This window comes from Apium graveolens, chromosome 9, assembly GCF_009905375.1.
Source record: "Apium graveolens cultivar Ventura chromosome 9, ASM990537v1, whole genome shotgun sequence".
NCBI lineage: Eukaryota > Viridiplantae > Streptophyta > Magnoliopsida > Apiales > Apiaceae > Apium > Apium graveolens.
The window spans coordinates 288,271,411-288,286,555 of NC_133655.1; the positions used below are offsets into that span (position 1 = coordinate 288,271,411).

The window sequence follows — 15,145 nt, forward strand, 5'->3', positions numbered from 1 at the left end:
GAAAGGGTCTGTAGACATTTGGCGGTGCATTCATGATATGACGTTTAAAAAGGGATTGAATCAGATTGAAAGCACTGATGATGTGTTAACCATGGCAGATATGATATGTTAAACTCACTTTTTTATTGTGTATACCACAAGGATGCAGATTTCTGATAGTTATTATGAAGATTTTTCATTCACCCAACTACTTTTAGATGAAATAGAGAAAATGGTACGTTATATAATGGAAGAATTTGAGGATAACGGAGCACTTAATAATGAGGAGGAGGTTGATGAAGGCGGAGAAGAAAATGAAGATAACATCAGCTTTCAAGGAGACTCTTCTAACATGGATTCAATGTGAGAGTGGAGTTGAAGTAGCAATAAAAAGAAATAAGAAAATGTTTTCTCCACCAATATGCTTAGGGTAAGTGTTTGCATTACATTTTTTGTTTTTGTATCATTCTATTTGAAGTTCATGTAAACTGAAATGCATATGTGTGTTATTTCAGGGCCTTTTTAAGAACAATGAGGACAACCCTGTTGCATTGGATGATGCTGATGGACCTTCTTCAAGTCAACCTACCCAGGATTACAATGTAAAAGGTAAAAAAAATAATTGCAAAGAAGGTTAAAGTCAATGTTGAAGAGACAATTGCAGATATGTTTGAAGAGGTTGTTGCAGAAAGGGTATATGTAGGAGATGGGGTTGTTGATGAAAGTAGAAAATAAAAAATTGTAGATAAAAAGGTTGAACATAAATTGAGCACCGAGAATGTTGATGATGATGTCAGTTTAGAAGGGATGTTAAACAGTGATGAAGAGATAATGAATTTGTCCTCTTGGTATGCTTTTCAAAAGTGGTGTTGTTTTTAGACAAGTTGTTGGGAGTCACACAATAAAGCATCAGAGACCTATAAGATTCAAAAGGAATATGTCGAATAAAATCAAGTGGGTTTGCACTGAGGGATGCAGTTGAAAGTGTCATGGAATAAAGATGCAAAGATCAGATACATTTGAAATCAAAACACTGAACAACCACCATACTTGTAATCTAACCTAGAAGGTGAAGCAAGTTAATTCCACTTGGCTTGTTGAAAGATGACTTGAGGATGGTCAACACATGCTCTTACACTTTTATTTTTGACCGAAAAAATGGGCTGGTGTTGGAGAAGCAAGTACCTCATTCCGAGCATTGTTTTTGTGTGATGCATCTGTACAAGAATATGTAAAAGGAGCATAAAAGAATTGGTAAGAAGACTGTTATGGTGTGTTGCAAAGTGTACGACAGACTATTATTTTATCAAACACATGAATGACATGAAAAAGGTATACATAACTGTCTCTTGTATGACTTAACTTGCAACTAGTTACATGCTTATTATCTTATACAACTCTGTTTATAGGTAGCCCCAAGGGCATATGAATGGTTAGCTGCAAAATCAAGGTCCCAATGGTCTAGGTCTTCCTTTAAAGACATATGCAAATTTGATGTGTTTGTAAATAATAATTATGAAGTGTTCAGTAGTGCCATAAACAAATTCAGAGACATGGCTATTATCATAATGTTCAGGAACATTCACATCACATGTATGGGGAGAATACAAAGAAGAAAAACTAAAATGAAGCAGAAGAGCACAGTCTATTACAGTAATGCAATGAATAAGCTACAAAAGTAAGAAAATACCAATGTAAAATACCAGTTTTTATAACATGCCAATAATGAATGCTCACATATCTTTCATAACATGTTTACAAGGCTACGGATAATGCTTGCAAGGCTAGGCCAATTTGGAATGGTGGTCATAAGTACCATGTCACCATGATAGAAGGAGGTTATAAGATTGTTGTAGACCTACAACAAAGAGTTTGTGCTTGCATAAAATGGAAGCTAACAAGTATTCCATGTTTCATGCATGTTCATGCATATTTTTCCAAAAGCAATATCCTGTTGATTATATGCATGAGTGCCACAAAAATTAGTGGTATTTAAGAGTATATAGTCAATATATTGAACCCATAAATGAGGAAGAATTTTGGGAAGAAATAAAGGCAACTCCACTTCTACCTCATTTATTTAAAGTTGGTCTTGGAAGACCAAAAAAAAGGAATAAAAAATCAGACATTGTACAAACAAGGGCAAATGACCCGACAAGGTTGAAAAGGGCAGGTATAACACTACATTATGCTTATTGTAATGAAGCTGGTCATAACAGCAGGTCATGCAAGACAAAGGTAATGACAACTACTTTCACTAAATACACTATTGTCAATAACATAATTCCACATATCTTAGTGCTTGTTGTGAATATGTAGAAAATTGATCAACAAAACACCTCAATCCCAAATGAAAGATCCCTGTGACTCGTTCTTATGGCAATGCTGATAGAATATATATTTATATATATATATTAAAGGATTTTATCCGCATTTTTATAAGATTTTGTAGTTATCTGGGTATTTATTAATATTAATATTATTTTAGTATTTAATGACAGGAAATAATAATTCTCAATGTTGGAAGGTATTTGGCCTATTTGGGCTAAAATCATATGGAAATTCGACTTTGTTGGGGGGCTTGCGCAGCAATCGGTGTTTGGGCCTTAACTCGAGTTCGGGACATCGGATTTGGCCATCTACCAGTCCACGCGAAACTAAAATAATTATCTTCAATTTGGAGGTGGTCTCATATTTTATTTTGGACTGGATCAGCTCAGAAACAGGCCTTCAAATCATCCTTCGAATTTCATAATTATCTGACTTCAATGCGGATTGTGTTTTATTTTAGAAAACAATTAAAAACACTTTTCTATTAGGTTATATATTTTTATTCTAATTGGGGAGAGCATGTATTGTATTGAGAGAGAAGCTTAGAGAGAACTTGAGCAAGGATTGAAGGGATTTATTTCAAGTTTGAAAGATTTCGTAAAGTTGAATATTTCTTAACTCTATACTCTTGTAATCATGGTTTCAGTTATATATATGTGTGTATATATATATATATATATATATATATATATATATATATATATGTTTGCTTTATTCATATATCATGAGTAACTAATTCCATAATCTTGGAATTAGGTAGTATTCATTGGTTAACTGTGATTGTGTGATTGTACTGTGATTTCTCTGCCTTGCTAATCTGTTGTTGAGTGCTTAACACAATTGAGGGAGTCACAAACCCTTATTTGTATCTTTAGGAATTGTAAAGAATCGGGAGATGAATTATAATTTTAGTTCATGACATGACAGACATAATTCTATTATTTGATTGGGAGATTAATATGTGAGTTATGAAACAGAAATTCCATGGGCTTGAACAGTTTATAATTATATGTTGATTGATCATGGGAGTGACTTCAATATGTAGTTGTAGGCATTATATTGTGTATTGGGAGAGAACAATATACTCATTAGAGGAATTTTTTAGCAAGAGCATGAGACTTGAATATCACAATTGATCCACATTCGTTAATACCAATGAAGAACCCTTATTCCTGGATTGCTTTCTATCATCGTTAAATTGTTAATTCTATTTGCTTATTAGTTTGAATTAGTTTAGAAACACAAACCCAATTATTCTTCTCACTTCTAAACAGTAAAAGAATTACAACCTGAACTAGTATTAAATTCGGTCTTTCCCTACGAACGATACTCTTAAAATACACACGAACAATTTGGCGGTGCTGTTGGGGATCGAACCCGGGTCACCCACGAGACAGGCGGGAATACTTACCACTATACTACAATAATTGCAATAAAAGATCCATTTGACTTGTTCTTATGGCAATGCCCCTCGTCATAATATAAGAACATGCCCTACAAAGGTTTTTCTTCTTCATAATACAGTAATATTATTAGATTTAGTCTTTTTTTAATTGCCTATTCTTTTGGTTTTAGAGTGCTACTGGAAAAAGAGGTAAAGCAAATGGAAATAATGTTGTCAAGAATCAAAAAGTTGGAACATCATCTGCAGAAAAAATATCTAATACACTGAAAAGAAAAGCAACTGCAGAGAAGACTGCAACCTCATCTAAAATACCCGTTGTGCAACAAAATGCATCTTCTGTGAAAAGAACATGTACGACACTGAAGCTGCAAGTCCAAACAAATCATCTACTCCACTGAAGACTGCAAGTCCAAACAAATTTGTGAAAAAACTTGCAAACGCTACTCATGGATGCATTTTTAAGCCTTTCAGAGCACCTGGTCAACAAAATTTAGGTGTAGATGCACTCAAAAGTAAGAAGTTCACTTCTTTGAAGAATCTTGATGCTGTCAGGTTCAAGTTGCAGAGAAATTTTGGATGTAACAAGTAAGAATACAAGTTGTTAGAACTATGCTCCTTTAATATTTTTTGGTATATTTATTATTTCGGCAAATGGTTGTTGGTTGCCATTACAAGATCAAGCCATGGTACTTTATTTTGTGTGAAACTTTTTGGATGGTTTTTGTGAACCTTTTGGATGGTTGTTGTCTCTATTTTGAATGTTTTATTGTAATTAATGGCATTGTTACTGTTTATGACCAATATTTATGGCTACTTATTAATATTTTTGCAATACATTTTCATGTTCTATATGAAGCCATTTTATTGAACTTGTTGCATTAATAAAGTAGTACAAATTCATACTTAAAGTTACAACCATAGCTAACAAAAACTAGCCACTTTTAGAGAAAATGTAACTAACACTAGCCAAATTCGTGTTAAAATCAACAAAAACAGAGCTTTGTTGAAAGACTTTCTCTCCATTGTTTCGGTAGTCAAAACAAGAGGTTCTCCGGCTACAATCATACTTCCATGACGTTTAATATCTTGTTGAGTTTCAAGAATACCTGGTATGATTACTCGAGCTCTCACACAAAGGGGTGGTTCAAACCACACAAAAAATTTGCAGGCTCGGTCGGGGCAATGCCACAAAATGCCTACATGCGTTTATAGAGGTCCAAGCAGTCTACACTACACACAACTTTCTGTATCCACAAACATAAGTCATGATTTTACAAGTTGAAACTAAGAAATATGAGAGTAATATGAATTAGTATATATAAATTGGTATATATAAGGGCAAAATTCATTTTTTGCCCGTTACAATGTACTACATGTACTATCCCTCTACCAAATTAACGGTAATGGCTACATTTGACGGAAGCAGTTAAAAGGGGTGCAAACCGTGACACTATTTAAAGTATTAGGTGTAAAGTATGGGCAATTAAAGTATGAGATCAAATCGAAAAAGCACCCAAAAGTAGGGGTGCGAAGTACGAAAAGCTCTTGATGAATTAGTAATTTGAGTTCACTATTATTAATTGATTTATAGTCCATCAATTCACAAATATATTATATTTGAGATCCTTTTTGAGTATCAGTTTGGATCTCTAAAATTTTTCTTTTAATATTTGCCTCGAATATCCAAATGGGATAATCTGATTTTTATCACGTTATCAATTCGTTTATGAAAATTTGCTTCTTTTTAAACTCTATATCCAAGAAAAAATTGACCTCGACCTAACAAAATCGTATACAATTGTCAAGTTTTTCTCTCGGGCCCAACCTAACAAAAATTGAATCATGTAAACTATTTGACAAGTGAAACCAATATTTTGCCATTGCTTTTTTATTTTTCAAGAAAATTGCAGATAATTTAATAATGAATAGTCATATGAAATTTAATTTCATGAAAAAATCATACAATATTTAAAAAATATTGAGTCGAACAAATATAAAATAAATCAAAACATCAGTCTTCGTACGGAGACCTTGATATATTGAATACGATATATTTATAATTATTTTCTTTGTTAGAACCCGTTAAGCATCGACCATAATTGCGATCACATAAAACTTTCATCACTAAATCAAAATTAACACTCACATAAATGGGAGAACAAACAAACTCTCATTAGGCAGAGCAACTAAAGCTGAATTTGAAAACTAAAAATCTATAAAAATTTCTTAGATCTGAAAAATAAAACCACCAGTAAGGGATAATCAACCTCTTAAACTGAATACACTCAGTTTGAATTGAAGATTAAAATCTTGAATATTAGATGATCTAGTTTAAAAAAATCACGGTAATCCAAATGGGTAGATAGAGTTACCGAAAGAGGAAGCTTATTGAAGAAAAATAAAAACAAATAATACAAATAAAAAGATTTGAGGTTTTTCACTATAAAAACCGGTGAAAACCCCTCGTCAATTTTGGCAAAGGAGGAGGGAAGTGGCGAAAATATCCAAGGATAAAATCTAATATTATGTCATTGTTATTTTATTTTAATAAAATCTCTCGAATAGAGAATTGAAACTTGAATCTGGTACGAAAAGAAATAGGTTGAATTGAAAACAAAACCTATGACGATAATAAAATAACTCTTATGTTGTTTGTAATAATAAATTTCTCAATTACTTCTGAGTGTTTATACGACACAAGAAAGTGTGATATAACGGGTCCGTTTGAGATTTTTTTAAAAATGTAACTTATGACTTAAAGTTGAAAAGTGATATAAAAATCGTAACTTATAAGTTATTTAGGTATTTGGATAATTGTACTTGTAAGTTGTAAATTATAACTTATAAGTGATTTTGGCATTTGGATAATTCTACTTATTAGTTGGTTTTAAGTTGGTGATGTGTGTTGGTAAATGATAACTTATAAGTTATAATTTTTTTAAAAAAAGCAAAACTTTAACACATTAAATTCAAACATAAATATAAAATTGAAAAGACAAAATTTAAAACAAAAATATTGAAATACAAATTACTAAAAATGAAAAAGTGTAAAAATTACAGGGTTTAGGTAATATGAGAAGCAATTTCATCACGTTTTGCAATCCACATATTATCAGGGTCACCCACCGTTTCGGTGTCTGCATCCCCATTATTATTTGTCGTGGTCGAATTTTCAAGAATGTAACATTCACTTTCAGCAGCTTGAAACGCATTATCTTCAACATTTGACTTTCGAATATAAATATTTGTTGGAAGAATTATCGAAAACGTTATTGGAATTAAGACTGACCAAATTGATTACCGGAATTGGAATATTGAACAAGTGGATCATAGTATGACTGTCCACCTTGAAAATATCTAGCATCTTGACCACTGATATCTTCAGAAGTGTGACGCCCCCGACCCCGGGTATAAACATAAGTCTATTACACCAACTTATTCATTATAACATTATATGCTTCCCGCCATCCACTAAAACCTTAATTCATCACATTTTTATCCTTTCATGAGAATCCTTCTCCGAAACTCTTTACTGTGAGAGTTAGTGACATAAATGAGTGAGCTCATAAAGCTCAATAAGCATATCTCGTACATTTCAACTGAGGTTTATCTAGAAACCAGAGTTTCAAATCATCAACTAAAATAAAATAACTCTAAGCAAGAGAATCATCAAAAGCTTATCACAATCATCAAGAGTTCATCAAAATAGTTCTCACAATATTAAAACATAGTATTTAAGCACGATAGGTTCATCAATTCATCAAGTTGGGATCCCGGCCAGCTAAACAATTGGTTTAGCTTACTTCCAAAAAAAGGAAGCATCATCATCAGTCCATCAAGTATCAGTGCAAGAATACTCATTTTTCATCAGTGAACCATCAGTCAAATCAATTCAATCATCATTTAAAGATCAAAATATCAACAATAAAATAGTAAAGTATATACTTACTGTGCACACTTAATTTATTCTCTACGAATCCCGAACTTTGAATTGATTTTACTATCGATCTTTCGTCCCCTGGAATCTACAGTGATATGGTTTCTAAAACTTGATTATACTTATTACGAGCTTCGATTCGACTACTTGTACGCTAAAATCAGAGTTCGATAACGCCTTCAAATCCTCGTTTGATTATGAAGAACACTATGAATATACGTATTTTCTCTGGGTAATTATAAGATTTTACTATTTGTTTTTGTTTTTCTGAACAAGGCACTGAAAGGGCTATTTATAGCTACGGAAAGATAAGATAGGATTGCACGTACTACGAAAAGATAAGATAGGATTGCACGTATGGGGATGGCAAAATAATCCGATCCGACGGATATCCGATCCGAAATCCAAATTTTTGGATTTACCGAACCCGGTTATTTGGATTTGGATTTGGATATGGATTTAATTTTTAAACCCGAAAATTTTTGGATTTGGATTTGGATTTGGATATTAGGTATACTGATCCAAAACCCGATCCGAAATCCGAAACTTTATCTGAACCCGATCCGAACCCGAAATCCGAAAAACCCCCGAATTATTATTATATATATATATTTATATATTAATTATATATAATATTAGAATTTTATATATTACACATTAGAATTATATATATATATTATAATATACATTATACATATTATTATATAATTTTTTAAAACATATATTTTTATATTTATGTTAAAAATTAACTAATTATAAAGTTTAATGAATTATAATTATTCAATCATTTAAACGGGTGATAAGGTTTATAAGGTTAACAAAACATTTTTAGTGAAAATCTAAAAAATTGGATATCAATTGAGTTGATATTTTTTAAATATTAGCTATACATATAATAAGATAAATAATGATGTGGTGAAGTGGTTGAAGATGACACGTTAAAACTTTTTTTATGAAAGTCGAGTGTTCGATCCCAAGGCAATATCATTAATTATACAAATTTTCAGATTTCGGGTTCGGGTATGAATATCCAATTCAAAAAAATTTCGGGTTTCGGGTATACCAGAATCCGATCCGAAATCCGATGGATCGGGTTCAGGTATTTTTCGGGTTCGGGTCGGGTTCAGATATGGATAAAATTTTCGGGTTTGGATATGGATTGTAATACCCGACCCGATTGTCATCCATATGCACGTACTACGAAAAGATAAGATATAATTGCACGTACTGGAAAAAGATAAGATAGGATTGCACGTACTGTGAAAAGATAAGATAGGATTGCACGTACTACGAAAAGATAATATAGGATTGCACGTATTGCGAAAAGATAGGATAGGATTCTAAAAGATATCGTATATCGAAATATCTGGTTTATCAGTTTACGAAACTAAAATAATATCGTAAAATTTGTATCGGAGACTTATGGGTAAAACTGTACTCCGGATTGAAAAAGTTAAGACAAAAAAAGGCTCGAAATAATCAAATTAAGATAGAAATGAGTTTTTCCGAAACTTCTGGGTGGTGAAAACGTAAAAACCGTTAAAGTTGGACGATTTCCGATTATCCAAAATAATTAATATCTAGTTTGAAAAATAAGTAATTAAATCTATAAATCGTTTAGAAAATCATATAATGACAGATAAATTGCTAGAAAAATATCAAAATTATCTATACTTTATTTTAGATATATAAAAATTAAAATTTATAAATTTTATCGCGTGTAAAAATCGAACATGGATGTCAAGTAACACATAATTAGAATATTTATTCCATTCATTCCATCTAATATTTATTTTTTGATGCATCACTATAGATCACAAAATCTGCATTCCCCTCTTGTAACCCAAGTACCGGAGCAGGCGTTAGTCTTCTTTTTAACTCAATAAAACTTCGCTCATAATCTTCTGACCAGACAAACTTAATGTCTTTCCTTGTAAGATTCGTTAACGGTCCCACTATCTTCGAGAAATCTTGGACAAACTTTCTATAAAATCCGACCAAACCTAGGAAACTTCAAATTTCTGTCACAGGCCTTGGTCTTTCCCAATTCATTATTACCTCAATTTTTGCAGGATCAACTGAAATTCCCTCCTCCGAAACTACATGTCCAAGAAAACTTACTCTCCTCAACCAAAATTCACATTTTGAAAATTTGGCATACAACTTTTCTTTTCTCAAAGTTTGTAGGACTATCCTTAAATGTTCCTCACGTTCCTTCTCGCTCTTCGAGTATATGAGAATATCATCAATAAAAACAATTACAAACTTATCCAAACAATTTATAAACACTCGATTTATTAAATCCATAAACACTGTCGGTGCATTTGTCACTCCAAATGGCATCACCACAAACTCATAATGACCATATCGCGTCCTAAATGCCGTCAATAAAATGCTCTCTTTATTTACCTTTAATTGATGATAGCCAGAGCGCAGATCAATCTTCGAAAAGTATGTAGCTCCTTGTAATTGATCAAAATGATCGTCTATGCGTGGTAGTAGATATTTATTTTTCACTGTCAACTTATTTAGTTCCCTATAATTGATGCATAATCTTAAAGAACCATCCTTCTTTTTCACATATAATATAGACACTCCCCAAGAAGAAACAATAGGCCTAATAAACTTCTTGTCCAATAATTCTTGTAGTTGAATCTTAAGTTCTGTTAATACTGCGGGTGCTTTCGATACTGGTTGGGCTTCTGGCACCAGTTCAATACCAAACTCAACTTCTCTTTCAGGTGGCAACCCCGACAACTCTTCCGGGAAGACATCTAAAAATTCTCTGACTATGTGCGTATCCTCAAATTTATTTTTAACTTCCCCGTTTCCCATAACATATGCCAGAAAACCCTCACAACCTTTCTTTAACATCTTACAAGCCTTTAAAACCGATATCATAACCTTGAGTTTTTCTACACTATCTCCTTTAAATTATACTTTCTTTTTATTTGGGTCGATTAAACATATTTGCTTCTTACTACAATTTAGATTTGCCCTATGTTTTGACAACCAATCGATCCACAGAATCACTCCAAAGTCTCTCAATTCCAAAGGTAACAAATCTACCAAGAAGGTGTGTTTACCAATCAATAAGGGACAATCTCGATAGATTTTATCTAAGAATAAATTCCTACCGTTTGGAAGTTTTACAAGCAATCCATTACTTAGGCTTTGCACATATACATTTAACCTATCCACATATTTTGTATCCACAAAAGAATGGGTTGATCTCGAATCAAACAAAACATGAACATCTTAAGCACAAAGTTGAAGCGTACCTGACACCACATCATGAGATTTTCGGCATACTGAGTCATCATTGCGTAGGTTCTTTCCACTACCCTAGGTGCTGATTGCTGAAAAGGTCTGGTTGTAGAAGTCCTATTTATCTTCATTATCTATAGGATGCATCTAGATATATAAAACGGATTCAAAGTATACCAATACTAGTTAATTTAGAGAAACCTGCATGCATGCACAGTTAATTACTAGCTACTATAGAATGTATTGAATATTTTTAACACTGATTTGCTTTATATTACATCAACAATTGAATTTAATGTTGTTATCTTCTTGATTGTATTGCAGATGGGTAGCACCTTGATCATCGTCGCCTCTGCCTAGAAAAATCAAATTTACAAACTAGTAATAATATGTTGTAGGTGCTAAAATTCCGGAGATTGTTTTATTATGTAGATAACGTCTCTATAAGGATTCTCTACATGTTTCCGTTTTCATATTTGTGCTGCACTGGTATGACAATGTATGTGAATGATTTTGGTGTTAAAATTTAAAAATGTTAATTTCATCTCATGTTCTTTTTTCCTTCTTTTATCTATTTCCTTCCACATTCATGCAGAAAATGATCCAGATTTATTTTTGAGAGTAATGCTTACAAAAATATTAGACATTTTGAACTTTGTAGTTGCTAACGATGCAAGTCTGAGATCCTTCATGTATAACATTTTCTTTATCATTTGGAGTGGTAGCATTTTAGTCAAGACAAGGAAATCTAGTTGCAATTGCAAGTGAACTTGATAATAAATTATATCAAGTTTATATCTCAATTTTTTTTAAAATTGTTATTTTATAATTCAATTATAGGGACTCCGATTCATCATATTCTAAAAGAAGTTTCTAGAAATTCGGTTCTTCTGGTATGACATACTCTATTTCACATCTCGTCTTATAAAAAATGTGTCCCCTGAAATTTCCTTAACCTTTATAGCAGAGAAGAAGTTTACAACCAATGCCTTTTTTGAATAATTTGATGAGTTCCCCAACTCCACTTAAGCTTTCCCTATTTTTCTCATAAGAGAATTGTAGATGTTGTCCACTTGGTAGCATTATTAATCCATTACCAGGAAGATTTTCGTCATATTTATAAACAATGGAGCGTGGTAATTTCTGAAGGTATAAGCAATGACTTATTCATTAACTCAATTATCAAAGGCAGTACATGTATTGGGACAAAAGAGTAAGTTATTTACCAATCCATCCATGAGAGGTTGCATTGTGGTATCAACCTGAATGATGAATGCTGGAATATTAACAGACTCACGGTTTTGTTGTTGAGATGGAATAATAAAAATAACTATAATTAGCAACTACAAATTAAGTCTAATTGGCCAATTAGCAAAACTTGTGCAATGCAACAATTGTAATATTATTGTTTTTTTAGCTTCTAATCCAAGCACAATCATTTTGTTAATGGATTACAAAATATTGTAGTAGCTCTTGCTACTGTGAATCAATCATATGCAAAGTCCAGGCGCAATGCTAAACATTTCTGAATACAATCATGGCAGATACTATTACAATTCAATATACCAGAGTTCAATATCTATAATGACTGTCCCATTAGTAAACCAATATAACCAAAATCACAACATACACTGCTAGGCAAAACTTAGTTTCAACTTCTTGCTTGACTTATCGAATTGCTCCAGCTCCAATAAAGAAACCCTTTCTCTGATTTAAGGCTCTAGTCCCTCTTGAAACCTTTGACATTTCCTAGCTTCTGTATCGACCTGATGAGGAGCAAATCTAGAAAGTTCTAAAAATTTGGATAGATATTCAGACACAGACATTCCTTTATGTCTCAGTCCTAAAAACTTCATCTCCATCTCATTTTTCATACATGTCGGGAAAAACTTATCAAAAAACAATGCCTTAATCCTCGTCCAAGTCATCTTAGAGAAATCCTCAGTCTGCTTAACCGTATAACACCAGAAAATAGCTTCCCCCCTTAAAGAGTGTGTTGCAAATTTCACCTTCTGTTCCTCCAAACATTTAGAGATCTCTATTACCTTTTCCATTTCTTTAATCCATGTGTTTGCCGCATGTGGATCTGAATCTCCTTTAAATATAGGGGGATCCGCATCCTTAAAAGTTTTGTAGGTACATCTTCGCTTATTCTCACCTTCTCGCTCTATATTTTCCACATGCTCGACATCCATGGTAGGAGTATCCACAGATTTTCGCTCCTCGGTTAAACTCTTCAACATATTTCTCATCTCTGCTAAAACCAATAGCATCTCAGGATTAATTTGTACACCAGGTCCACTTCCACTAGAATTTCCATCAGCCATCTTTACCTATAATTCAACACATACTATTAATCCTACTTCATTCCGAATATATATTGTAATAACGATTATTGAGTACTATACATATCATGTCATACGCCATACTAACGATCAACTGTGTATTGCACACGTCATAATATATGCCACAATAACGATCATTGAGCACTATACATGTTATACGTCCTAAAGTGGTCACGTCCAAAACCTACGCTTACACATTTCCTAAACATTCCTCGAGCCTAAAATTTTACAACTCGGGATTATAAATCTTTTATCCGTCCCCTTTCGCAACCCTAGCTCTGATACCGCCTATGACGCCCCCGACCCCGGGTTGACCTCAGAAACCCGACCCGAGGACGCCAAAGTAACTACAAATTCGATATATGCTTACATAACCATAAACTTAATTAATAATATAAAATTCGTACAACATCTCCAGTCTATAACAAAAGTTTACGATCAAAAGACCCTAACCGGGTATAAACATAAGTCTATTACACCAACTTTATTCATTATAACACCATATACTTTCCGCCATCCACTAAAACCTTAATTCATCACATTTTTATCATTTCCTGAACATCCTTCTCCGAAACTCGTTACTGTGATAGTTAATGACATAAATGAGTGAGCTCATAAAACTCAATAAGCATATATGGTACATTTCAACTAAGGTTTATCTAGAAATCAGAGTTTCAAATCATCAACTAAAATAAAACAACTCTAAACAAGAGAATCATCAAAAGCTTATCACAGTCATCAAACGTTCATCAAAATTCTTCTCACAAGATTAAAACAGAGTATTCAAGCACGATAGGTTCATCAATTCATCAAGTTGGGATCCCAGCCAGCTAAACAATTGGTTTAGCTTACTTCCAAAAAAAGGAAGCATCATCATCAGTTCATCAAGTATCAGTGCAAGAATACTCATTTTTTATCAGTGAATCATCAGTCAAATCAATTCAATCATCATTCAAAGATCAAAACATCAACAGTGAAATAATACAATATATAATTACCGTGCACCGCTTAATTTTTTCTCTATGAATCCCGAACTTTGAATTGATTTTACTATCGATCTTTCATCCCCTTGAATCTACAGTAAAAATAAGATTGGATTGCACATATTACGAAAAGATAAGATATGATTGCACGTACTACGAAAGGATAAGATAGGATTGCACGTACTACGAAAAGATAAGATAGGATTGTACGTACTGCGAAAAGATAAGATAGGATTGCATGTACTACGAAAAGATAAGATAGGATTGCACGTACTGCGAAAAGATAAGATAGAATTCTAAAATATGTCGTATATCGAAATATCTGGTTTATCGGTTTACCGAAACTAAAATAATATCGTAAAATTTGTACCGGGAACCGTATGGGAAAAACGTACTCCGGATTGAAAAATTTAAAACACGGAAAATGCTCGAAATAATCAAATTAAGATATAAATGAGTTTTCCCGAAACTTCTGGGTGGTGAAAACGTAAAAACCGTTAAAGTTATATGATTCCCGATTATTCAAAATAATTAATATCTAATTTGAAAATAAGTAATTAAATCTATATATCGTTTATAAAATCATATAATGACAGATAAATCGCTAGAAAAATAACAAATTATCTATACTTTATTTTAGATATATAATAATTAAAATTCATAAATTTTATCGCGTGTAAACATCGAACACAGATGTCAAGTAACTCATAATTAGAATATTTATTCCATTCATTCTATCTAATATTTTTTTTAAGCCGGGGGTGTTAAAAGAAGCTTGGCTAAATTCTTCAAAAGGATTAAAATCATGAAAAAAGTTTTGGTTATGTGTGTTAAAAGGATCCATGCAATATAGAGCGATATTCGTGATATGAAGGTAAAGTGTACAAACTGGATGCAC

General features: G+C 32.6%; 1 protein-coding gene across 1 annotated transcript; it reads right to left on the reverse strand.

Moving 5' to 3' along the window:
• Positions 1-12,631: 12,631 nt before the first annotated feature.
• Positions 12,632-13,246, reverse strand: LOC141686550 (uncharacterized). The gene has a single exon (XM_074491578.1). The coding sequence runs from the start codon at positions 13,244-13,246 to the stop codon at positions 12,632-12,634; it is 615 nt and encodes a 204-aa protein (XP_074347679.1).
• Positions 13,247-15,145: the final 1,899 nt, after the last annotated feature.